The 25,625-nt window shown below is 38.7% G+C and overlaps 1 protein-coding gene across 14 annotated transcripts in view; it reads left to right on the forward strand.

Moving 5' to 3' along the window:
* Positions 1-25,625, forward strand: part of rbfox3a (RNA binding fox-1 homolog 3a) — a 1,786,123-nt gene that overhangs the window by 820,863 nt on the left and 939,635 nt on the right. For all 14 annotated transcript variants that reach the window (XR_006315228.1, XM_043714674.1, XM_043714673.1 and 11 more), the window contains exon 2: positions 3,165-3,230. Coding sequence is in view for 13 of the 14 variants with exons in the window: in XM_043714674.1 (XP_043570609.1) it covers positions 3,165-3,230 (66 nt within the window). In the remaining variant the exon portion in view is untranslated. The remainder of the gene's footprint in view (positions 1-3,164; positions 3,231-25,625) is intronic.

Below are 25,625 nucleotides of genomic sequence, written 5' to 3' on the forward strand. Positions count from 1 at the left end.
GGGTGGAGGTTGGGTTGGTGGGGGGTGTGGATCTGACGAGGGAGTCACGGAGGGAGTGGTCTTTACGGAATGCTGATAGGGGAGGGGAAGGAAATATATCCTTGGTGTTGGGGTTCGTTTGTGCAGAACAATATGACCAAGTTTAATTATCAATACACTGCTGAGTGAGTTGTCAATTCATGTGTAATTACTGTTGATTCTGGATGCAAGTGTCTAGGATGTTATCGAAGCCAGTGTTTAGTGTTTGCTTTGTTTGATCTCATCCAGTTAAAGTTCTTCTGTTTTAAACCATGGAATCTTGTAATAAATATTTTTTAAAGTTTAGAAGACCCATCTTATCATGCTTCTTGAAAGTTAAATACTCAGAGTTAAAGCACATTTTTCCCAAAGCCCATTCTTGTGCTCATTTGAGCAGTGATAAAAGGAGAACTATTGTAACATCCCTCCCTCATCCATAACACCAGATAATCTCTTTTATTTTCCCCAAAATGATGTTAATTGAGAAATAAACATTGGCAAGAGTGGGATACTGCCTCTTGTCTTCCAAATTGTATCAAGTGAGCCTTTATGTTCCCCTGAGAGAGCAGACAGAGTCTTAATATTGCCAGCTCATCTGAAAGGTAACAAATCCAGCAGTATACCACGTCTTGGTAGGGCATGGATTTGTCAATGAAGATTAATGCATTCAGAAATCTGGAGTGAAATTTGAAGTGGTTAGTGGAGAATCTACCCAATTTGTCAATAAATAATTCGTTATCCATTTTACTTTCACTGGTTTATCAACAAAATTAAATAAATTGTGTGTTTTGTAATTTATTACAAAAGCATGTTGTCCATGTAAAAAAAGTAACTATGGCAATCTGAACATTAATTTAAGCAGTACAGATTTATGAGACCAGATCACTCAATAGAAAATAGAAATTCTGAACAAGTTATTTTGGGCAGCAGCAGATGTCATAAAAGTTGATCTAAATATGACAATTGAACTTCGAAAAATGTAGTTAAATGAAAGGAATGCTTCATTTTCATAAATGTCCAAGGAGTACAGTGACATTGTGATTCTGACTGGACTAGTATTCAATGAACTTTAGATCAGTTGAATTTAGTTCTTTTTAAAGTCTGGAAATAATAAGTCTTGGTAACAATGTGACCACAAAGTTTTTAAACTGAGGTAAAAATGAAACTGGGACAGCAGACTAAGTTAATAAAGCATTGGGGATTTATGGTTTTGTAAATAAGGACACAGGGTAGAACCTTGAGCCTGCTGAGTGAATAGGGACCAAAGTTACTAACACTGGCTGGTGGGGGCTCAGTTTCATGACCTGGTTCCTAGCTGTTTTTCCCCCGGGGTGGGTGAGAGGATGGAATGGCCACCTTGCCCCACAAAGTGGGTAGTTGTTTAGCTTCATAAAAGCTTGTTAGTTGCAATAAAAGGTGGCAGACAATTTCCAGAACCAGTGGGTGGAAGTTGAACAGCCTGTGGTGGCAGGCTGAGGAAGACCAAAGCTCCTGTAAGGCCTCAGGACCCTCACTATCCGCGAATGGAGTTAGATGATATTCTTTAAAGGGATTCTTCCAGCCCTCGTAATGATGGTGCAATGGAAAGAACAGTTTTATTTAAAAATTTCAAAAAGGTTGGTGACAGCTCTCTCCATACCAAAGCATCACCTCAGTTATTTGTCCCACTCTTCTTGGAACCCACTGGTGGCCAGAGACTCTGGGACACAGTAGAAATTCTTCAAGGATATGCTCCAAAACTCCCCGGTGAGATCAAGCACACCTGCTGACACACTGGAAACAATAGCTTGTTACTAACCAAAATGGAGAAGGCTGATTCATGAAGGCACAGAATATATCAACAGACGTTGTTGCAATGATGTAGAGATGAAGTTGAGGCATTCAGTTGAAGTGGAGGGAACACACATACCTTCAAACAACCCAGCTACCCAACACTTCAAGACCCATCTTCCCCATGTATGGCAAATTCTGCAAATCGTGCATTGGATTTATCAGCCATCTCAGATTCCACCAAATTAAAGAGTCATAGAGTCATAAAGAATGGAAACAGACCTTTCGGTTCAACCAGTCCCTGCTAATTTCCCAAACAAAACTAGTCCCACCTGCCTGTGTTTGGCCCATATCCCTCCAAACTTTTCTTATTCATGAATTATCCAAATGTCTTATAAACATTGTAAATGTACCTCCATCCATCACTTTCTTGACAGTTCATTCCATGCATGAACCACTGTCTGAGTAAAGGCAATTGCCCCTTATGTCCTTTTTAAAGCTTTCTCCTCTCAACTTAAAAATATGCTGCCCTATTTTTCTACGCTCCCCATCCCTGTCATTCACCTTATCTATGCCCCTCATGATTTTATAAACCTCAATAAGGTCACACCTCAACCTCCTACACTCCAGTGAAGAAGTCCCGGTCTCACCAGCCTATTTTTATATCTTAATCCCTCCACAGCTGGCGACATCCTGATAAATCCTTTCTAAAATCTCTTCAATTTAATAATAACTGTCCTATAACAGAGCAACCAGAACTCCACACAGTATTGCAGAAGAGGCCCCACCAACAGCCTATACAACCTCAACATGTCAGGCCATAAGAATATAACAATACTGAAAAGGAGGGATTCAATGATGTGAAGAGATAAGAGAAACTGGGATTGTTCTCCAAGATTGTTAATTGAAATGGTAAAAATTATGAAGAGTTTCAGCCAGCAGAGGAGATTAATTTACGATAATTGGCAAAAGAAGCAGAGGGGGCGTATTTTTTTCATACAGTTGTTATGCTGTGGAAAGAATGACGGAAATGGGCTCATTGGTAACTTTCAAAAGGGAATTGGACAAGTACTTGAAGAAAAAATATGCCTGTTTATGGTAGAAGACAAATGGAGTTAGAGTAATTTGGTAGCTTTTCAAAAGATTGGAAAAGACATGGTGTGCTAAATGGTCTCCTTCTGTATTGTTTGATTTAATGAAATATACTTTCCCAGATTTTATTATTTAAAATTAATGTACATTGCAAACAGCAAACTGATGGGAATAATTTCAAGAAATTATCCTTCAGTTTACTATGTGGCCATATAAATGAAATCTTCTTGAAATCTTTTATTTCAATCCTCCATCAGTAATTGTTGCTCTATTGTATTTTTCAGAATCCTGAGTGCTGGTACGGGGGCTATCCATGCCATTTTCACCATAAGACTCCAATAATCTATAGGGTAAGAGATATTTAAAATTATTGGTCTATTTAGTTTTATGTATTAATGATGGTGCCAACGCGAATGTTGAGGTGCTAATTTATTTTCTATCTGAAATATTATAATATCCTACAGGACCAGAGTTCATGACTCTTCTGGTAAACATGACACTAATTGGATTATTAGCAAGCTAAAAATAGATGTGCCTTATAAAAACAAACTTGCATGCAAAAGTTACAAGCATGTGACCTGAAGATGGTTTATCTCACTCAATTTTCGGCAACATATTGTGCAAGACTGCATTGCTCATTCCTAATATTTAAAGAGGAAAGGTGTTCTACCGAAGTGTTTATGCAATCCTTCAATGCATTTAGGAGTAGTCATGTGTTTATTGGTGAATCTAATTGCTGGTTTAAATGAAAATAGAAGCAGACATTTTATGTTGAACTCCACAGTTGCACCATCTCAAAATCTGTCCATAGTCAGTCTTTCTGCTTCTTTATTGTTTTGATTCATTACTTCCTGGAGCAGAGTCTTGTGGTATCATAGGAAGGCATATGTGTACAACATGTTTTATCTTAGGTTGTGCTGACAAAGGAGCTTTAAACAGTTGAGGATAATATTACTGGAGGGGCATCAGTAGATTTACAGCAGGTTTAAACTCTCTTATTATGGTTACATAACAGTTCAGTGGTACATATTTCCTCTTTAGCTACGTTGTTAATCGTTATTATTTATTCAATATAGAATTAGTCACAATATTGGTTTGCCTATCGTGTAGGATTTCTGTTTATTCAATAAATTAACATAATTTCCTGTAATTTTAACCTAATCCACCAGACGGAATGAACTCTTGTTTTGAAAATCTCTGAATTAGCACTGAAGCTAACTTGAGTGGGGTTTATGAATTAAAAACTGTCCTGTTCTTACTGGCCTAGTTAAGTTAAAATTGGGGCCATAATGTAATAGTAATTATATGAAAATGTTGGTTTTTAAGTAAGATAATAGTTAACTTATTGGTCACAGTATTACTGGTGTTAATTCTGTCAAATTCTTGATTATTAATCTGGATGTGGATAAGATATTCTGAATGCCATTATTTTCTTTCACAATGTTGAATATTAACTGCGTAAAAGATTTTGTATATTGTTGGTTGTATGCATTACTAACTCAGCCTTACACTGTTGAATGTGCATTTTTTTTCACATTGCTGATTACAATTGCGACATAGCTTTTGCACGCAATTAATACCTGCCCCTGACCAAAATAGTTCTTGCATTGTTGATAGCTGTTCATTGACAGTCTGGGATTATTACAAGGAAGTAACATTAATTGAAATGTAGTATGTACAACGCACCCAACACTCTGTTTTTCAAAAGTGATACCTTACAAATGCTAACCTTTATCCTCACATGGCCTGGCCTGACAAGTGGGATTTTTGAGAGCTTGACAGCCAACCAAACAGTTACCACACGAGATTTGAGGGAAGGCTTCTGCCTGAAATTGCTTACTTCAGGAGGGAGTTTCACTGGTTCTTCATTAAGCCACTAGATGGAGTGGAGGATTTGGTCTTGTTTCCCCATCAAAAGCACACCTCCTTCCAAAAGATCATTTGAATTGTTAGCAGTGGTCAAGGAGGCTGCATCACCCAAAAATGTCCATTCTTCCAGCTGAAAAATGAATGTTTGATGTTGAGTGGCTCACAACAAGAGGGACAAGACAGGCAAATCCATCATCAAGGAAACAAACAAATGTATTTTCCCTCAACTAGGGACAGCTGATCACATACAAATACAGGAAATACACGGCTAATGTCAAGAAACAATTTCATTGTAAAATCTAAATAACATGCGCAAGCCAGGTATGATTTACAAAGCATGTAAGTACACACATGAGCAGATCTTAATATATTATTCTGCATTGCATTTTGAAGCAGTAGTATTTCAGCTATAGAGAGCCCATCAGATGCACAGGTATCTCAGCACTGTATCATGTCGGACTATCTTGGCGTGACTAGTATTAATAATGAGAACCATGTATGGCCAGTTGTTACACCAGAGAAAATATTTTAATGTCTTTGATTTTGAAGAATGGCAATCCATTTCAGGTCTTTCAAACATGTTTTTTTATCTTCTATCTCTCCTGTCATTTATTTTGACCTAACCATGGGCGATTTGTTCTCTCAAAGGGTTCAGGGCTATGTCTCACTTTTCAATATCATTCTTATTCAAAAGTTTCAAAAGATTCCTTTGAGAATAGGTTAGCCTGAGCAGCTCAATGCATGACTCTGAATGAGGGTGTTTGCATTACGGAGATAGTTAAGTAGATTTTCTGCAGACTCATATTTAGGTGTGCAGGAAAATATATTCAGCATTATTCAGGAAATCACATATAAATGCTGTTTGTGCATTGTTGCTGTCTGACAGCTGAATAATTTACCACTCACTTAAGCAGTAGTTCCGTTTATGCAAAAGCAACCAAAAATTGTAACAATTAGAATCATGATAAAAGACATGTAAAATAAAAGAAAGTACTTGCATGTAAACTGATTGAAATCGAATACAGAAACAGCAGTACATGTTTTTCTCCCTTTGAGCCTGTTCTATAGTTCAATGACATTACGATAAATCTTTAACCACCTGGATATACTTGCCTCTATTCCATATCCCTCATACCTTTGGTTAACAACAACCAATCTGACTCAGATTTAAAATTCACAATTCACCATCAATCAGCATTTGCAAAGAGTTCCAAACCTCTTTATGTGTAGGCAATGATAGCTGCTATCCCAACTGCAGGGATTTCACACCCCACACGTACAGCTGCATTACCTGTGGCATCTCTGCCAGTGACGACAAGTAACAATGCTTTGGATGCTGACCAAACACTGCACCACTCCCAACCCTTGCTGTCTCACTCACCACCCTGTTCCCCGTCTCACTCACCACCCTGTTTCCCGTCTCACTCACCACCCTGCTCCCCATGTCACTCACCACCCTGCTCCCTGTCTCACTCACTATCCTGCTCCCTGTCTCACTCACCACCCTGCTCCCCGTCACACTCACCACCCTGCTCCCTGTCTCACTCACCACCTTGCTCCCTGTCTCACCCACCACCCTGCTCCCTGTCTCACTCACCACCCTGCTCCCCGTGTCACTCACCACCCTGCTTCCCGTGTCACTCACCACCCTGCTCCCCGTGTCACTCACCACCCTGCTCCCTATCTCACTCAAGATTCCTGTCACCTTCCACTCGCTGCTCCTCTGCATGACCTTCTTTTCACTCCATTCTCACTCCTGAGCCTTTGGTGTCTCATTCTTGTAGCAGAGTTTCTTATGGAACAATGACCAGAGCAATGTGTGCTGGCACTGTGTTGGGCATCATGCAGCAGGAAGCAAAATGAAATGCACAACTATAAGGTCAGCTGCACCAATTTCCTCTTCTGCTGCTTTACCTCATTATACTCCTAAAAATCCTGACTTGAAACTTTGGTCTCTCCCCAGAGACTCTCCAACCAGCAAAATAGTTTTTCTTTGTTCATCCAATGTGCTCCCTGAACATTTTGAAAATTTTGATTCAATTACAAATTCTTCCAAATTCTCACAAACCTTCCAATTTAGTGCAAGAAGTCTCGATATCATTCTGGTAAATCTTGGCTGCACACCATCCAAGGCCAATGTACCCTCATTCAAATTTGTTACTCAGAACCATTTATTACTGACTGTTCTCCTGTAAGGCTTTGTATGAGTGAAACTTGATGCCTTTCTAATTACATTCTGTTCCTCTAGAAATAAAAACCAGCAATCCTTTAGCCATTTTAATTATTTCCTATACCCATTCATGACACTCTAATGATCTTTGTATCTGGATAACCCAAAGTCCCTTTGGAATACACTGTTTCTAACTTTTCACCACTTGAAAAGTACTTGTTCTATCATTTTATGTTTGAAGCGATAACCTAAAAAATTCCTGCATTGAAATCTATTGCCACAGTTTTGTCTATTCACTTAATTTAACAATATTACTTTGCAATATTAGACTCAAATCTGCACTGCTTACGATACTAGCATCATTGAGTCATTGATAGATTTTATTATGATTTTCTATCCCCTCATCTAAATCCTTACAAATATGGTGATTACTTAACGCACCAACACACATCCTGTGGGCCTCCACCCAGTTACATTCTGCTTAGTAGAATACCTTCCCATTATTCCTGTTCACTATCTCCCGCTACTCAGCCAATTTCCTAACCAGATCAATTCTTCAGTTATACGAGCTTCAGCGATAGCTAATGGTCTCTTGTAAAGGACTTTATCAAGTGCCTTTTGAAGCCCAGACAAAGATTCTGCTGTCCACAACTTTTGTCACCTCTTCAAAAAATTCAATCAGATTCACCATACATGATCTACACTTTGCAAATCTATGTTGGCTTTCTCTGATCAGCTGAATATTTTCAAGGTCTTCAGTCACACTATCCTAAATGATAGATTAGATTAGATTACTTACAGTGTGGAAACAGGCCCTTCAGCCCAACAAGTCCACACCGACCCGCCGAAGCGCAACCCACCCATACCCCTACATTTACCCCTTTAACCTAACACTATGGGCAATTTAGCATGGCCAATTCACCTGACCCGCACATCTTTGGACTGTGGGAGGAAACCGGAGCACCCGGAGGAAACCCACGCAGACACGGGGAGAATGTGCAAACTCCACACAGTCAGTCGCCTGAGTCGGGAATTGAACCCAGGTCTCTGGCGCTGTGAGGCAGCAGTGCTAACCACTGTGCCACCGTGCCGCCCAAATCCTGGAAATTTCCTGATAACGCATATCTATAATCCTCCAGTTTCTTTCTCTCACTTCTCTGCTAAATTTCAAGTGACACATGCAATTTTCCAACTTAAGAAACAACTTCTCGATTGAAAGATCTTCAGAAAATTATAGTTTGGGCATCTGCAATATATTCAAGCACTTCCTTCAAAGGCCTGAAATGGAAACCATATGGCATTGTGAGCTTGGCACTCTTTAGTTAATTTGGTCAATATTAGTTTTCTTAGGATATCTGACATATGAACATAATCACTAAGAGCAGGAGGAGGCAATTCATCTCCTCGAACCTACTCCACCATTCAGTGTGATCTTGGTTGATCTCACCCCAGCCTCAACTTCACTTTCCTGCATAATCTGCATAACACTTCAACATTTGCTCATTAAAAGTGTATCCAGCTCCTCTTTAAATTTACACAATGTTCCAGCAGCCATCATACACAGGGGCAGTAAATTCCATAGATCCATCGCCCCTTTCAAGAAATAATTTCTCCTCATCTCTGTTTTAAGTCTGCTATCCCTTATCCTAAAATTATTACTTTTCCTTCTAGATTGCCCCACAGGAGGGGGTATTCTCTCTATGTCTACATAATCAATCCCCTTTCGCATTCTATGTACCTCAATTAGATCTCCTCTCATTCTTCTAGACTCTAATGAGTATAGGCTTAAAATTGTCAATCTCTCTTCATAACACAGGCCCCTCACCTCTCAAATCAATTTAGTGAGCTTCCTTTGAACTGCCTTCAATTCAATTACATCCTTCCTCAAGTAAGTGTTGAAATAACAAATTGACTTCCTATTTTTCCAATTGAAATGGATAACCTCACACTTGTCCATGTCAATTTTAGATTCCGTACAGTATTGAAACAGGCCTTTCGGCCCAACAAGTCCACACCGACCTTCTGAAGAGTAACCCACCCAGACCCATTCCCCCCTGACTAATGCACCTAACAATATGGCCAATTTAGCATGGAGAATTTATCTGACCTGCACATCTTTGGAATGTGGGAGGAAACCCAGGCAGACACGAGGAGAATGTGCAAACGCCACACAAACAGTTGCCTAAGGTGGGAATCAAACTCAGGTCCCTAACCACTGAACCACCATGCTGCCTGACTCTATCTGCCAAATTTTGGCCTACACATCTAATCTATTGCAATTTACACTCCGCCCTATTTTTGTGACATCTGCAATTTGCCTATCATATCTCCTGTCCCCATACCCAAGTCATTACTATAGATTTTAAACAGATAGGGAGCAAGAACCGAACACAGTAGTACTTGTTACGACACAGTGATAAACAGCAAAACCAAATCAGCCTTTCCACCTGTGTATTGACAAAATACTGAAATTTTCACTTTCAAAGATCTTCAATAGCTACTCCAAAGGTTCCTAAGTTTTGAATAAACAATCCCACATTTTATAAATAATTAATTCCAGACACCAATTTTAATATTAAACAAAAACCTTAATTTATTAAATATATAATGATATAGCAGAGAAAGATTAAACCAGGTAATCTAATTAAGGTTAATGCTTTAAACCTGAAACATTTTTTAGCAGCCCCATTCACACAAAAGACAGACAGAAAAACAAATTATGCAATAAATAAAAGAAAATAACAAAACTAAACAGATAACTCAATGGTTTTCACAATCCATTGTTTCACAGGCATAAACGTGGGCTCCTTGGTTGCTTTTCTGGAGACATCAATAAGGGTCATCTTTTCAATTCCCTCAGGTTAAGGTAGTGATACTTCTTTTAGCTTTCTAACTGTGGCTTCCAAAAGCAGGCAAGGAACTTTCAAATTTTCATGTTATGTCATCAGCAGCCAAGACTCTTTCCCCGAGAAAACACAATTTTTAAAAACTCCAACTCCAACACCGCCCTGATAAACTGACCATCTTTTCCTGCATCCTCAATTACTGTTTAACATCTTCTATCTGCTTGAATGTAAGTTTTCTTCTGACTTGCCAGAATCAGTGACCAGGTTATTAGTAGCCAAGTTGTGCCATTTAAATACAATGTTCTTCCTGAGAATGCTTGGAACCCTTTTCATCAAGACTCAGGCTCAGTACTTTTTCTGTAGCAATGATGATTGTTCTAAGGTTCTTCCCTTTCTATAACCTCTGAATTATTTGTTACTATTGGGATGGTACTCGTGTCCTCCACTGTGAAAACTGAAACAAAATATTAATTTTGTGACTTCAAAAATTCTGTATTCCACACTGTTAACTCCCCAGTCTCATCCTCCAAGGGACCAACATTTACTTGAGCTACTGTCTTCCATTTTTTACACTTACAGAAGCTTTTACTCTCCATTTTTATAGTTTAACTGCTTTACTTTCATAATTTTCCTTTGCTGTTTTAATCATTTTTTAGTTGTTGTTTATTAAAAATTTCTCAATCTTCTGGCTAGGCACTGGCCTTTGCAATATTGTATGCCTTAGGATTTGTCTTAATGTTATTTTTAACTTCTTTGCTTAACTAATTGATGTCTTATCCCACTTTTTAAAATATTTCTCTCTCTCTGGAATATATTTTAATTCAGATGAATTGAATATCTACTTAAACATCTTCCACTTCTCATCAACTGTCCTAACTTTCAGTTTACCTGCTATTCCACTAGGGCCTAATTTGATCACATGCCAATGTAATTAGCTTTGTTTCACTCCAGAATGATAGTGTGGGACTCCAGTTTCTCCCCTGAAACTGAATTTGAAATTCTAGCATGCTATAATCACTCTTCCCTTACAGCATCCTTTACTCTGAGATCAATAATTAATTCTGCATATTCCTCCAAGAAACAGCCTCTTATACATTGAATGAACTTTCCTTTGAGGCTAACCTTGCCACTTTGATTAATCCAGTCCATATACATGTAAAATCACCCATGATTATTTCTGTACCTTTCATACAAGCATGCTGACTTCTTCTTCCATAATTCCCACTGGAATCTTTTTGTTTGTTTCTTAATTCTATCCATAAAGTCGTTACTACCTGTTTATTTTTCCTTATTTCATTCCTTATCATCAACATAATTTCATTCTTAATCAAAAAGGGTGCTTCTGCTCCTCCACTGTTTTCCTCATCTTTCCTGTAGATATTATGGAGCATTCCCTATTTCCTTATTTTCATTGACAAAATTACATTTATCAATTATAAAGGGCCCAATTTGCTTCTGACCATCTTCTTTTTGCTTAATACAATGAAAAGTTTGTGTTGTTTTTCATTTTTTACAAGTTTTGTTTCATTCTCCATTTTAGTAGTTCTTACCATCGGGTTTGTTACTCTTTGGTGTTCTTTTTACTTCCCTGTTTAATAAGATCTGTGCTGCATTTTGCATTTTTGTGTGACTTTTCATTTAGTTTTACATTATCTTTAGTTGTACATACTATCTTTTTTGGCAACAAGTGCCCTTTCCCTTCAGGCTATACATGGTTCTGGATTATATTAATATATTTTATGAATGCATTGATCTTTTGTCATTTTAAATAACTGACTTCCTTTATGCTCTATGGGCAGCCTCTGTCTCATCCCGGTGAAGTCAGTCTAAGTCTTGAATCTTAATAACTGTTTGATATTTCTCCTTTTAAAGCACTATTCTGAATTCAATCATATTATGATTGCTATTGGATAAATGTTCACATGCTGTTCAGCTGTTAACGAAATCCAACTTACTACTCTTAACAATGTGTAATATGGAATGGTGCCTTGTTGACTCTTGAGCAGACTTTTGCAGAAAACCATCTTGGTGATGCTCAGGAAATTGATTCACTTTCTACAATGTGCCTGTTTGCTTATCTTAACCTATTTGAAGTTCAAAACCTTGAATAAAACCACTTTCCTTAAATAAGCATTTGTTCAATTTCTGCATTTATACAATCTACCATTTCCCAGACACTATCAAGGAGCCAATTCATAACTCCCACTAGAATCTCTTTTTTTTTTGTTTCTTAACTCTACCCATAAAGTTATCACTACCTGTTTATCTTTCCTTATTTTATCCCATATTATCGAAATGATTTCATTTTTAATCACTGAGGGTGCTTCTGCTCCTCCAATTTTTTCCTCATCTTTCCTGTAGATATTACAACTTTATAATATTTAGTTTCTAGTTCTGATTAAATCGTAGCCATGCTTTCAATGACAGTTATAATGTTATCCCCTCCCAAGTTGAAATCACTGCAAATTCTTCCTTGGTTTGTGTCACAGCTGACAGCAATTGGATTTACCCATTCCCCACATTAAAGTAATTCCAGGCAAACTTGCTTTCACTATGTCCCTCATAATGGAGTAGGGCAATCAGTAGAAAACATGTCTCTCAACTGATACTAATGATGCCTTCTACCAGTTAAAATTGTGCTTTGTTGCTAATAACGTTGTACAGATAGACCATAACAAATCTAGGGCATAGTTAGTTGGGGTTAGGTTAGCAGCTGTTAAAAAATTTCATGCTAAATTTCTCCAGTAGCCAGAGAAGGATAAAGTGCTTGTGTGCTCTCAATATGAAATTAAGTATAATATGTGTGGAAAAGATGAGAGTCTGGTAGATGCAGTTACAGAAATGAAAGGAATTTGTAATAAAAATGATTGTAAAATTATTGTTTCATCACTATTTTTTGCAGTTATTCTAGGCTACAAGGTGATCAATTGATGGTGTGTGAATCCATCTATCACGACAGTTCAGTATTAAAATATTCATTAGACTTCCTATGTTGATTAGTTTAGTTAATTAAGCTTAAGGGAGGTAAGGAAGATCTATGTAGACCTTTGGCAATGCAGAAGTGGCCGATAACTTTGATTTGCTTTGAACAATATATTGGCAGGGAGCTGTTGAGGGTGTATCTTTATCGTGCTAATCCTTGGAGGTTTGTGAACCCAACACTAAGATCAGCGCTATCCAATATGTTTTGTCCAAGAAAGCTAAATGAAACTCTGAATGTTAGACCTCAATTACAGTATCCAAACCTTATGATTGTCCTTTTCCAATGTCAAGTGAAAGCATGAATTGAATTAGACAATGAAGCCTAGATAATACATATTCATTATGGGTAGCATGGTGGCTCAGTGGTTAGCGCTGTTGCCTTACAGCATCAGGGACCTGGGTTCAATTTCAGCCTCAGGTGACTGTGTGGAGCTTGCACATTCTCCTTGTGTCAGTGTGGGTTTCCTTCGGGTATCCAGATTTCTCCCATAGTCCAGAGATGTGTAGTTTAAGTAGATTGGCCATGCTAAATTGCCCATAGTGTCCAGGGCTGTGCATATTTGGTGGATTAGCCATGAGAGATACAGGGATAGGTGAGGAGGTGGGTCTGGGTGGAATGCTCTTTGGAGGGACAGTGTGGACTTGCTGGGATAACTGTCCTACTTCTACACACTGGGGATTCTGTGATTATATGCCATTGTAAACACTTAGTTTTGTTATAAATGAAAGTGCACCAAATTATTCACTGCATCTTGAGGGTTGGGATAAGGCAGTGCCAGAAAAACTGAATGGCCTGAAGGTGGATAAGTCACCTGGACCAGATGGACTACACCTCAGAGATAGCTGAAGAGATAGCGGAGGCATTAATGGTGATCTTTCAAGAATAGCTAGAGTCAGCGAGGGTCCCAGAGGACTGGAAACTGCTCCCCCCCACTAACAAGACACCACTGTTTACAAAAGGAGTAGGCAAAAGTTGGAAAATTACAGACTGATTAGCTTAACGTCAGTCATGGGTAAGATTCTGGAATCCATTGTGAAGGATGAAATTTCTGAATACTTGGAAGTATACAGTAAAATAGGACAGTCAACTTGGTTTCATCAAGGGGAGGACATGCCTGACAAATCTGCTAGAATTCTCTGAGAAAGTAGGTTAGACCAAGGAGAGCCAATGGATGTTATCTACCTGGACTTGAAGAAGACCTTTGACAAGGTGCCACACAGAAGGCTACTGAATAAGATAAGGGCCCATGGCGTCAGAGGGAAGGTGCTAGCATGCAGAAGCTTGGCTGTCTGGCAGAAAGCAGAGAGTGGGGATAAAAGAGTCTTTCTCAGGATGGCAGCCGGTGACAAGTGATGTTCCGCAAGGCTCAGTGCTGGGACCACAACTTTTCACTTTATGCATTAACAATCTAGATGAAGAGATGGAGGGCATTCTGGCTAACTTTGCAGACGATACAAAGATAGGTAGAAGGAAAGGTAGCATTGAGGAGATGGGGAGGTTGCAGAAGGATTTGGACAGGTTAGGAGAGTGGACAAAGAAGTGGCAGATGGTTACAATGTGGGAAAGTGTGCGATTATGCATTTTGATGGGAAGAATAGAGGCATGGGCTATTTTCTAAATAGGGAGAAAATTCAGAAATCTGAAGAGACTGGGAGTTCTAGTTTAGGATTCTCTCAAGGTAAACTTGCAGGTTGAGTCAATAGTTAGGAAGGCAAATGCAATGCTAGCATTTATTTTTAGAGGACTTGAATATAAAAATAGGGATGTACTTCTGAGGTTATATAAGGCTCTGGTCAAACCACATTCGGAGTATTGTGTGCAGTTTTGGGCCCCATGTCTCAAGAAGGATGTACTTACCCTGGAGTGTGTTCAGAGGAGGTTTGTGAGAATGGTCCCAGGAATGAAAATCTTAACATATGAGGAACGTTTGAGGACTCTGGGTCTATACTCAGTGGAGTTTAGAAGGATGAGGGGAATCTAATTGAGACATAAAGAATATTGAATGGCCTGTACAGGATAAACGTTGGGAAGATGTTTCCATTGGTCAGAGAGAGACTAGGATCCGAGGGCACAGCCTTAGAGTAAAGGGAAGACCTTTTTGAACAGAGATAAGGAGAAACTTCTTCAGCCAGAGAGTGGTGAATCTCTGGAATTCACTGCCACAGAAGGCGGTGGAGGCTGGGTCACCGAGTGTATTCAAGAGTGAGATAGATTTGTTCTTGACTATCAAGAGGATCAAGGGCTACAGGGAGAAGGCAGGACAATAGGATTGAGAAACTTATCAGTCATTACTGGAGCAGACCCAATGGGCTGAATGGCTTAATTTCTACTCCTATGTCTAATGGTATTATGGTCTTATTAATGAAACAACTGGGGCTTTAACTAATGCAGCTTGGCAGTAACACAAATGAGGTAGGAAATTTGGATTTTGGTGGGTTCTAAAACCAGAATAACTCAGAAGCACTGTGATTGTGTTAAAATATGAGCAAATACTATTGTCAGATGAATAGTTCTTCCCTTGTTTATACATTTTGGTTCCACAGGGAATGCAATCAATTCATATGGAATGGTTTGAATTGAATGTGATTTCTCAACCCATAGTTATCAAGGTCCCTTCCACAATCCAGGTAGCACTAAATTACCAATTCAATGTGCAACTCTTGTTTGCAACAAAAGCAACAAACATCCCTAGCTCGGGATTTTTAGTCTTCTTATTGTATTATTTTCTCTGCTTTACTGTCAGCCTCCCATCATCCATATCCCTTTATCCAGCTGTGAAGGGTTTGTTTGCAGCCTCCTGGCAATACAGTCTTTGACCCAACTGGGAGAAGCTACATGAGAAAAGCTTTGAATGACTCATGCTCTGATTCTGTTTCCTGCCTGTGGGGAACTGTCTGGTTTTTGCTCAGTACCTCTCCTTGATGGCTCAGCTAAGATCAGAAATGTAATCCTCTTCCATGGAGGAAGATACAGTGGATTGGAGAATCAACACCTATGCTGGTGTGCTGCACCAGCTTTGAATGAAACTCCTGTTTTGCAACCCCAGGCTAATTCTTTAAGCAAGCATTGTTTTAATTTTAATAGCCAATAATCAATTTTAAAAACTGTTGCATTTATGCTTAAACAATTAATGTGCATCAATTATAATTTGCAAAAGGTACATGTGCAGCTGCAAAATAAATAGCACTTTTGACAGATTTAATCTTTGAACGAGAGCTCTCAGTGATAGAGACCACTCTCTCCAGCCCCCATAATGATGTTGGCCTGAAGCCTAATACAGAATTGGAATACAAATCAAACAGAATACAATTTAATTATTGATTATATTTTCTCAGTCTTCCTCAGTTGAAGGCTAAAGATACTGTTACTTCAGCAATATCATGAACCAACAGTAGCTGTAACCATTTTTTTAAAGTCAGGTTTTATCTTGTATTAAGTTGAGATCAAGGCCTTTCAAAATTTATTGTTTATAAGCCAGACATCCTTGTTTGTAAGTAAGTCAACCTTGAATATTCTGAAGGGCAGCATTGCACCAGAACACAAATCTGTTACTTTATTTGGTTTTAATGGGATACATTTTCCATTTCTCCTGAAACTTTTAATATCAGAGTTTCACAACTTGGAAAACTTTTTAAAAGTCTTTACTTCTGCTTCCTTTCATCCATAAGCTGAGAGATTGCTGAGTGACCTGTTCTTATGCCACTGTCAAAAAAAAACACTCTGGCCATCAACCACTGTGAGGCAAGCAAGAGTAATGCAAGTTCTTTATCCATCAAACATTTCCTTCTCTACCTGTGGCAAAAAGAACATCTTAGATCTGCTCATCACATCCTCACAGAGAATAGCTGTGCTGGACAGCTCAACATAGAATTCAATCGGTATGCTGAGTTAATAGTTATGGGACTTCACTAGAAACCTCGGGGTTGTGAGTTCAAATCTTACCAAAATAAATCGTGAAAATAATTCAATGAATTTGTGAACTGGCATCAAGAAATGTCAACATAAAAGTTATCTGATTGCTGTAAAGTAAATCCTACTGGCCATCAAAGTGTCTGAGGAAAATGCATCCCTCTCTGACACATGATTCTTATCTACAGAATGCAGTTGACTCTTACTGCCTCAGAACTTGTATAGTGCTGGACCATTATTTTAAAAGTGTTGGTTCAAATAGTGGTTTAATCCAGACTTATGTGTATTCATTAATACATTCACTATTATGTCTAACACCATTACAATATTCAAAAGATTATTTCTGGCACTGGGTCATTATTTTTAGGTTTTAAACAAGCATATGATTTACCAGACAACAGTAGGAACTGAGGTTTGATGTTCAAATGGTAAATACCACAATCAGCATTACTTGTTAAACATTCAGTTTACAGGTAGTGGAATCTTTTCCTTTAAGCTGACACTTGAAAAAGGAATGGAGGTTGTCAATGAATATTCCTTCTATATTTAAATTGCATTGCAGATTACTCAACAATTCTGATTTTTAAAAACATGAAGTTACCAAACTAACCAACCCACATAGTTCCAGTATGCATGACATATTTTGTTAAGATCACTCCTGCAGTCACATCTTGTGTAGTGTAATATGAACGTCGGATTTGCTGATTTCAAGACATTGCTTTCATGGGATTTTGACCTGTCTGGTAATAGTAAGTGGCCTGGTTTAGATAGGCAGGACTAAGACCACTGATGACCAAAACATTCCATTAAAATAAGTCAAACATCAATGTCAACAATGTAGCTAACAGCTTTAAGTTAAAAATAACAACAAAGTGAGATTGTTGGTTCCTCTCATTCCCTTCATGATGTTATAAAAATAATGTCTTGATTATCTAAGTTCTGACTAACTGTTAGGTAACTGATACCAATGTCTCACTAATACTAACCAAAACTGGGTTCCCAATTAGATGAAAATTGTACCACTGACAAGCAATAGCATTTGAATATATTGATCAGGACTGCTACCACTAAATAACATCAGTATCTTTTTTTTTGGTGATTTTGTTAGATATATTTTATGTAGGGATGGAGCAAATACAATCCTTCATTTATAGTAATTTTGAAATTAAACCTCTCCATAACATCACACAGTTGTTTTCAATTTTTTTCTTTTTTTTTAAGTTCCTGTCTGAACATGCTATTTACATTGTTTTCAGTCTGGTCTGACATCTTCAGAATTGAGGCGAAAGTGAATACTGCAGATGAGTTGAGAGTGTGCTGCTGGAAAAGCACAGCAGGTCAGGCAGCATCTGAGGAGCAGGAAAATCAACATTTTGGGCAAAAGCCTGTTCTGATGAACGGCTTTTGCCAGAAACATCGATTTTTCTGCTCCTCAGATGCTGCCTGACCTGCTGTGCTTTTCCAGCACCACACGCTTGACTCTGATCTTCAGAATTGAGTCATACCAGACTTGAAACATTAACTCTTCTTCTCTCTCCATAGATGGTGCCAGATCTGGTGAGTTTCTCCAGAAATTTCTATGTTTGTTTCAGATTTACAACATTCACAGTATTTTGTTTCGATATAACATTTATTATTAGTCTTAGAGATGTACAGCACAGAAACAGACACTTCAGTCCAACTTGGCCATGCCGACCAGGTATCCTAATCTAATCTCATCCTATTTGCCAGCACTTGGCCCATATTCCTCTTATTCAAACTTATTCAATCCAATCACGAGCTTGTTAGCTCTGTCAATACCCTAACCTAGAAAATAATTCAGGCCACACATTTGGATTTTCTGGTTTAAATTTAACTGACCATTCCTATGTGTGGAGCCACAGGAGATGGGGGAGATACTAAACAAGTATTTTGCTTCAGTGTTTACTATGAATAAGGATATGGAAGATATAGAATGTGGGGAAATAGATGGTGAAATCTTGAAAAATGTCCATATTACAGAGGAGGAAGTGCTGGATGTCTTGAAATGCTTAAAGCCGATGACTTCCCAGGACCTGATCAGGTGTACCCCAGAACTCTGTGGGAAGCTTGGGAAATGATTTATACCTGTGTCATTTGGCAAGGTCCACGTTCAATTTTGGAGCCAAGTGTGACAAGAAGGGGTAGAAAATTAATGCAGAAGGGTGCAGTAAAAATTAGAACCAAAGTAATAATGGTTAAAATGTCAAAGTTTAAGGCTCTTTATCTGAATGCTTGCAGCATTTGTAACAAGGTAGATGAGTTGAAGGAAAAAATAGAAAAGAATGAATTTGACTTGAAACCTGCAGTGAAGATGTAGTTGCAGGATGACCAAGACGAGGAACTCAACATTCAAGGGTATTTGACCTTCTGGAATTATAGGCACAAAGAAAAGAAAGTGGGTATTTGTTAATAAATAAAAATATCAATGTTGTTGAAGCAATAGATGATGATGTGGAATTAATTTGAATGGAAATAGGGTACAGCAAAGGAAGAATGTCATGGTGAGAGTTGTCTAAATGTCCCTGAATAGTTGCCTCACAGTAAGACAAAGTATAAATTAGGAAATAATAGACATGTGTAAAAAGGGCAATGTCATGCATGATTTTAGTCTGCATATTGACTGGACAAATCAAATAGGCAAGGGTAACATGGAAGACAAACTGTAGAGTACATCAGGGTTTGTTTCTGAGAGCAGTATTTTGCAGAAACTATACAGGAACAAGCTATTTTAGATTTTGTAATGTGTAATGACGTAGGACCACTAAATGATCTCACAGTTAAAGATCCTACTGTGGAGAGCAATAATAAGACAGTAGAATTTCGAATTAAATTTCAAGGAGACCTACTTGGATCTCAAAAAAGTGTCCTCAATTTTAAAAGGGGCAATTACAACAATAAGATGGAAGAGTTTTCTATGGTGCACCGGCAAAGTGAGTGAATCAGTCGTGGCAGACCTTTCATCAAATATTCAATAACACTCCGAAGAAATTTATTCCAGCCAAAAAGAAGGACTTGATGAGAAGGATGAACCTCCCAGGGTTAAGAAAGGTGGTCACGGAGAATATTCAATCAAAAATTAAGACACAGAAAGTGAGGAAAACTAATGGTAGACCTGAGGGTTGGGTTCCTTTTAGGACTAAAAAGCTAATAGAGAGGGAATAAGTTGATTATGAAAGTAAATTGGCAAGAAAGATAAAAATAAACAGCAAGAAGATATACTGGTTTATAAAAAGAATTAAAGTAGTGGGACCCTTGGAAGATGCAACTGTCTAATTAACAATGAGGAACAGAAAATATCAGGTAATTCAAGCTAACATTTTACTTGTCTTTATGGTGGAGGACACTTCAAACATTCTCAAAATGACAGATAAGCGAGATTTTAGTAGGAGTAAAGGTCTAGTAGTAATATACATAATGAGGAGTAAAATATCTGATAAACTAATGGGACTGAAAGCAGACAAGTCACTAGGACCTGATGAGCTGCACCCAAGAGTTTCAAAGGAAGTGGCTGTAGAGGCAGCAGAGGTGCAATCAACATATTCCAGAACACTCAGGATTCTGGGAAGGATTGGAAAATTGCAAATATGCCTCTGTTCAAGAAGAGAGGCAGACAGGAAGCAGGAAACTCACGGCTGGTTAGCCTAACATTTGTCATTGGGAAAATGCTACAGTCCATTATTACAGAAGAAATAGCAGGACATTTAGAAAAGCTTAATGCAATCATGTTTTGAAAGGGGTGTCATGTTTGACAAATTTGCAAGAGGTCTTTCAGAATATAAAAAGCAGAGTTGACAAAGGGGAACCAGTGGATGTAGTGTATTTAGGTTTCCTAAATGCATTTAAAAAGATGTCACATAAAAGGTTATTTTCTGAGCTAGAAGCAGAAGGTAGTGGGAGTAATACCAGCATAGATTGTCTATCTTCTACATGTTAATCAATCCACAATCACAATTAGTAAGTATTTTTCAGGTTGAAAATATTTAATTATTGGAATACAATAAGGATGAATCGTTGAGTTTCAATTATTTAGCATCTTTATTAATGACTTGGATTAGGGCTGATGACATAAAAATAGATGGGAGAACATGTTGTGTGAGGAAATAAGGACTTTTCGATGGAATATAGATGGATTGAGTGGGTGGAAAACAACTTGGCAGATGGAGTTTAGTATAGGAAAGAGTGAGATCATACACTTTGATTGGAAGAATCAATAAGTAGCTTATTACTTAAGTAGAGAAAAACTCCAAAAGATGCAGTACAGATGAATCTGAGTGTTCTTGTATATGAAACACAAAAAGTTAGCGTGCCGGTAAAGCACTGAGAAGGCAAATAGAAATTTTGCCTTTATTGTGACTGGGCTAGAGTTTAATAATAAGGATACCTTGTTACAACTGAACAGGGTGTTGGTGAGGCCACATCTGGAGTACTTGTGCAAGTTTAACCCCTGTATTTAAGGAAGAATGTACTGGCATTGGAAGGAAATGCAAAGAGAAATCACGAGGCTGATTCCTGGCTCTCAAGAACAGCCAAGCCTTTATTCTGTAGAGTTTTGAAGAATGGTAGGTGAACTTATTGAAATATACAAGATTCTGAGGGGACTTGATAGGATAAATGTTGACAAGATTTTGCCATGAGTGGAGGAATCTCAAAACAGGGGAGATAGTTACAGAATAAGGGAACACTCATATAAAACTGAGGTGCAAAGGAATTTCTTCTCTTAGAAGGTAATGAGTGTCTGGAATTCTGTACTCCAGATTGTTGTCTAGGCCTTATCACTAAAAGAAAATTGAACATGAAGTAGATAGAATTTTGAAGGATTGGGAAGTTGAGGGTTGTTATAATTTGGCATGGAAGAGGTGTTAAGGCCTGGGACAGAGCACCCATGATCTCGTTGAATGGCAGGACTGCCTTGAGGAGCCAAATGGCCTACTTCTGCTCTTAAGGGAGTTATTGGCCGAATGTTATTATCACTAAGCTATTAATCTGAGGTCCTAGTAATGTTCTGGGAACCTAGGATCAAATCCATGGCAGATGATGGAATTTGAATTCATTAAATAATAGGAGTCTAATGATAACCATGAAACCATTGCTGATTGTTTAGGGGAAAAAAAGACATCTGGTTCACTAATGTCTTTTAAGGAAGGAAACTGCAATCCTTACATGGTCTGGCCTACATGTGATTCCAAACCCACAGCAATGTGGTTGACATTTAACTGTCCTCTGGGCAATTAGAAATGGGTAAGAACATAAGAACGAGGAGCAGGGGTAGGTCTTTCGGCCCTTCAGGCCTACGTCACCACTCAATAAGATCATGGCCAATCTTTTTATGGACTCAGCTTTCATCATATCCCTTAATTCCTTTCATTTTCAAAAAAGTATCAACCTGAGCTTTAAAAGCAAATACTGAAGTAGCGTCAACTACTTCCCTGGGCAAGGAATTCCATACATTAACAACCATCTGGGTGAAGAAGTTCCTTCTCAGTTCAGTTCTAAACCTGCTTCCTCTAATCTTGAGGCCGTGCCCTCTTATCCTAGGCTCACCCATCAGTGGAAACATCCTATCTATTTCTATTTTATCAATTCCCTTCATAATTTTATATGTTTATATAAGATCCACCCTCATCCTTCTGAATCCCAATGAATATAATTCCAGTCTACTCAGTCTCTCCTCATAAGCCAACCTCCTCAACTCCGAAAATCAACCTTGTGAACCTCCTCTGCACTTCCTCCAGTCCCAGTACAAAGTTTCTCAAGTAAGGAGGCCAAACTGGCACACAGTACTCCAGTGTGGCCTCACCAGCACCTTGTATAGCTGTAACATTACCCCTCTGCTTTTAAACTCAACTCCTTTAGCAATGAAGGGCAAAATTCCATTTGCCTTCCTAATTACTTGTTGTACCTGCAGACCAAACTTCTGCGATCCATGCACAAGGACATCCAGGTCCCTCTGCAAATCAGCATGCTGCAACACTTTACCATTCAAGTAATTATCTATTTTGCTGTTACTCCTACCAAAATGTATAACTTCTCATTTACTAACATTGTATTCCATCTGCCAGACCTATGCCCACTCACTCAATGTATCCATGTTCCTTTGTAAAGTTTCACAGTCCTCTGCACACTTTGCTCTGCCACTCATCTAAGTGTCATCAGCAAATTCTGACACCGTACTCATGGTCCCCAACTACAAAACATCTATATAAATTATAAATAATTGTGATCCCACACTGATCCCTGAGGCACACCACCAGTCACTGATTGCCATCCAGAATAGCATTCATTTATCCCCACTCTTTGCTTCCCGTCAGTCAACCAATCCTCTATCTACACTAATACTCTACCCCAACACTCCGCATCCTTATCTTATGTAGCAGCCTCATGTGCGGCAGCTTATCAAAGGCCTTTTGGAAATCTCGATACACCACAAGGTCCCCGTTGTGCACCTTGCTTGAAGTCGGAGGCTGAGGGGTGACCTTATAGAGGTTTACAAAATTATGAGGGGCATGGATAGGATAAATAGACAAAGTCTTTTCTCTTCGGCATGGATGGGTTGGACCGAAGGGTCTGTTTCCATGCTGTACATCTCTATGGCTCTATGACTATTTGTGAAGCATAACCTGCCCTTCGTGAACCCATGCTGCGTCTGTACAGTGGGACAATTTATTTCGAGATGCGCCACTATTTCTTCCTTGATAATAGACTCAAGCATCTTCCCCCTAACAGAGGTTGAGCTCACTAGTCTATAATTCCCCATCTTTTTTCTACCTCTCTTTTTAAACAGTGGTGTCACATTTGCTGTTTTCCAATTTGCTGGGACTGCCCCAGAGTCCAGTGCATTTTGGAAAGTTACCGTCAGTTCACCTGCTATTTTTCCCGCCATCTCTTTTAGTACCCTGAGATGCTTTCCATCAAGGCCAGGAGACTTACCTATCCTTAGCTGCATTAGCTTACCCAGCACTAACTCATCCATAATAATAATTGTTTCCAGGTCCTCATCAACCTGCGTCTCTTTGTCACTTACAGGCGTGTTATTAGTATCCTCCACTGTGAAGACCGTTGCAAAGTACCTGTTCAATGCCTCAGCCATTTTGTCATATCCCATAACTAATTGCCCCTTCTCATCCTCTGAAGAACCAACATTTACTTTCGTCACTCTTCTGCATTTTACATATTTATAGAAACTTTTGCGATCTGTCTTTATATTCTGTGATAGTTTTTTTTCTCATACTCTATCTAACTTATTTTTATAACTCTTTTTGTGGCTTTCTATTGAGCTTTAAAGTTTTCCCAATCATCTAAATCCCTGCTGTTTATGGCCACTTAGTATGCCTTGTCTTTCACTTTGATAGCCTTCCTCATTTCCTCATTTCCTCAGACACCCATGACAGATTATCCCTCCTCTTACAGTCTTTCCTTCTCACCAGAATACACTTTTGCTGAGCACTTTGAAAAATGCCTTTGAAGATCCTCCACTGCTCGTCAACTGTTGCACTATAAAGTCTCTGTTTCCAGTCACTTTAGCCAGGTGCTCCCTCATTCTATCATAGCCCCCCTTATTCAAGCACAGGACCCTACTAGTGGAATTTATCTTCACACTATCCAGCTGTGTTTTAAATTCAACCATACTGTGATCACTCCTTCCAAGACGATTCCTGACTATTATTCCTGTCTCATTACATGCGACCAGTTCTTGAATAGCTTGCTTCCACGTTGGTTCCGTTACATACTGTTCAAGAAAACTATCACAGATTCACTCCTCAAAGCTGCCCTGACCTAACTAGTTTTACCAATCTACGTGCAGGTTAGAATGCCCTACCATTTTGCAGGCATTAGTTATTTCCTTGTTTACTGCCCGCCCAATGTGATGTTATTATTTGGTGGCCTATAGGCTACACCTATCAATGACTTTTTCTTCTTGGAATTCCTAATTTCCACCCAAATCGATTTGACCTCATGCTCCATAGAACTTATATGATCTTTCAGCACCACACTGATGTTGTCCTTGAATATCACAGCTGCACCACCTCCCTTGCATTTCTTTCTGTCCTTCCGAATAGTCCAGTACCCCTGGATATTTAATTCCCAGTGGGTAATACATTCTGACCTGGCCGGTGATGCTCAGATCCAGTGAATGAAAAAAACCCAGTTCTTATGTTCTTTGTTTATGTCATGATTCATATTATATTTATCAAACATCTGTAACATAATTGATAATCAAATATAACAGGAAACCTTTTGTTAGCCTTATATACCTTTTCCATTGTTCCTGAATATTTTTATAAGATCGTAACCATTTTGGCATCCCTCATTCCACATTCCCCATGTATTTTATGCATTGTCAGTCAAACTCCAATAATCTTCCTTGTTTTAATTAACTTGTACTTTCCAGTATTTCATTCGTAACTGCTACTTGCTACTCAAATATTTGGCCTTGATTTTGTTCCATTAATTCACACTGTGAAACAAACTGGTGGGATTAAAGGCAGATAAGATCCCGGGGCCTGAGGGCCTGCTCTCCAGAAAATTAAAGGAGGTGGCAGCAGAGATAGTGGATGCATCAGTTATGATATTCCAAATTTCCCTGGATCCTGGAAAGGTACCAAAATAGAAAGACACTAATGTGACACCCTTATTCAAAAAAGAACATAGGCCAAAAAGTAGGAAACTGTAGATCAGTTAGTTTGACCTCTGAAGTGGGGACGTTGCTGGAGTCAGTCATAAAGGAGGAGGTATCTGAACACTAGGTAAAACATAACTATATTCACTAGTGTCAGCACAGTTCCATGAATGTCAAGTTATGCTTGACAAACTTGCTGGAATTCTTTGAGAATGTAACCAGCAAGGTAGATAATGGGGATACAGTGGGTGTGATATATCTAGAATCCCAGAAGACATTTGACAAAGTGCCACATAAAAGACTGATTGAGAAGGTTCGATCCCAAGGGGT

Source organism: Chiloscyllium plagiosum, chromosome 24 (assembly GCF_004010195.1).
Source record: "Chiloscyllium plagiosum isolate BGI_BamShark_2017 chromosome 24, ASM401019v2, whole genome shotgun sequence".
NCBI lineage: Eukaryota > Metazoa > Chordata > Chondrichthyes > Orectolobiformes > Hemiscylliidae > Chiloscyllium > Chiloscyllium plagiosum.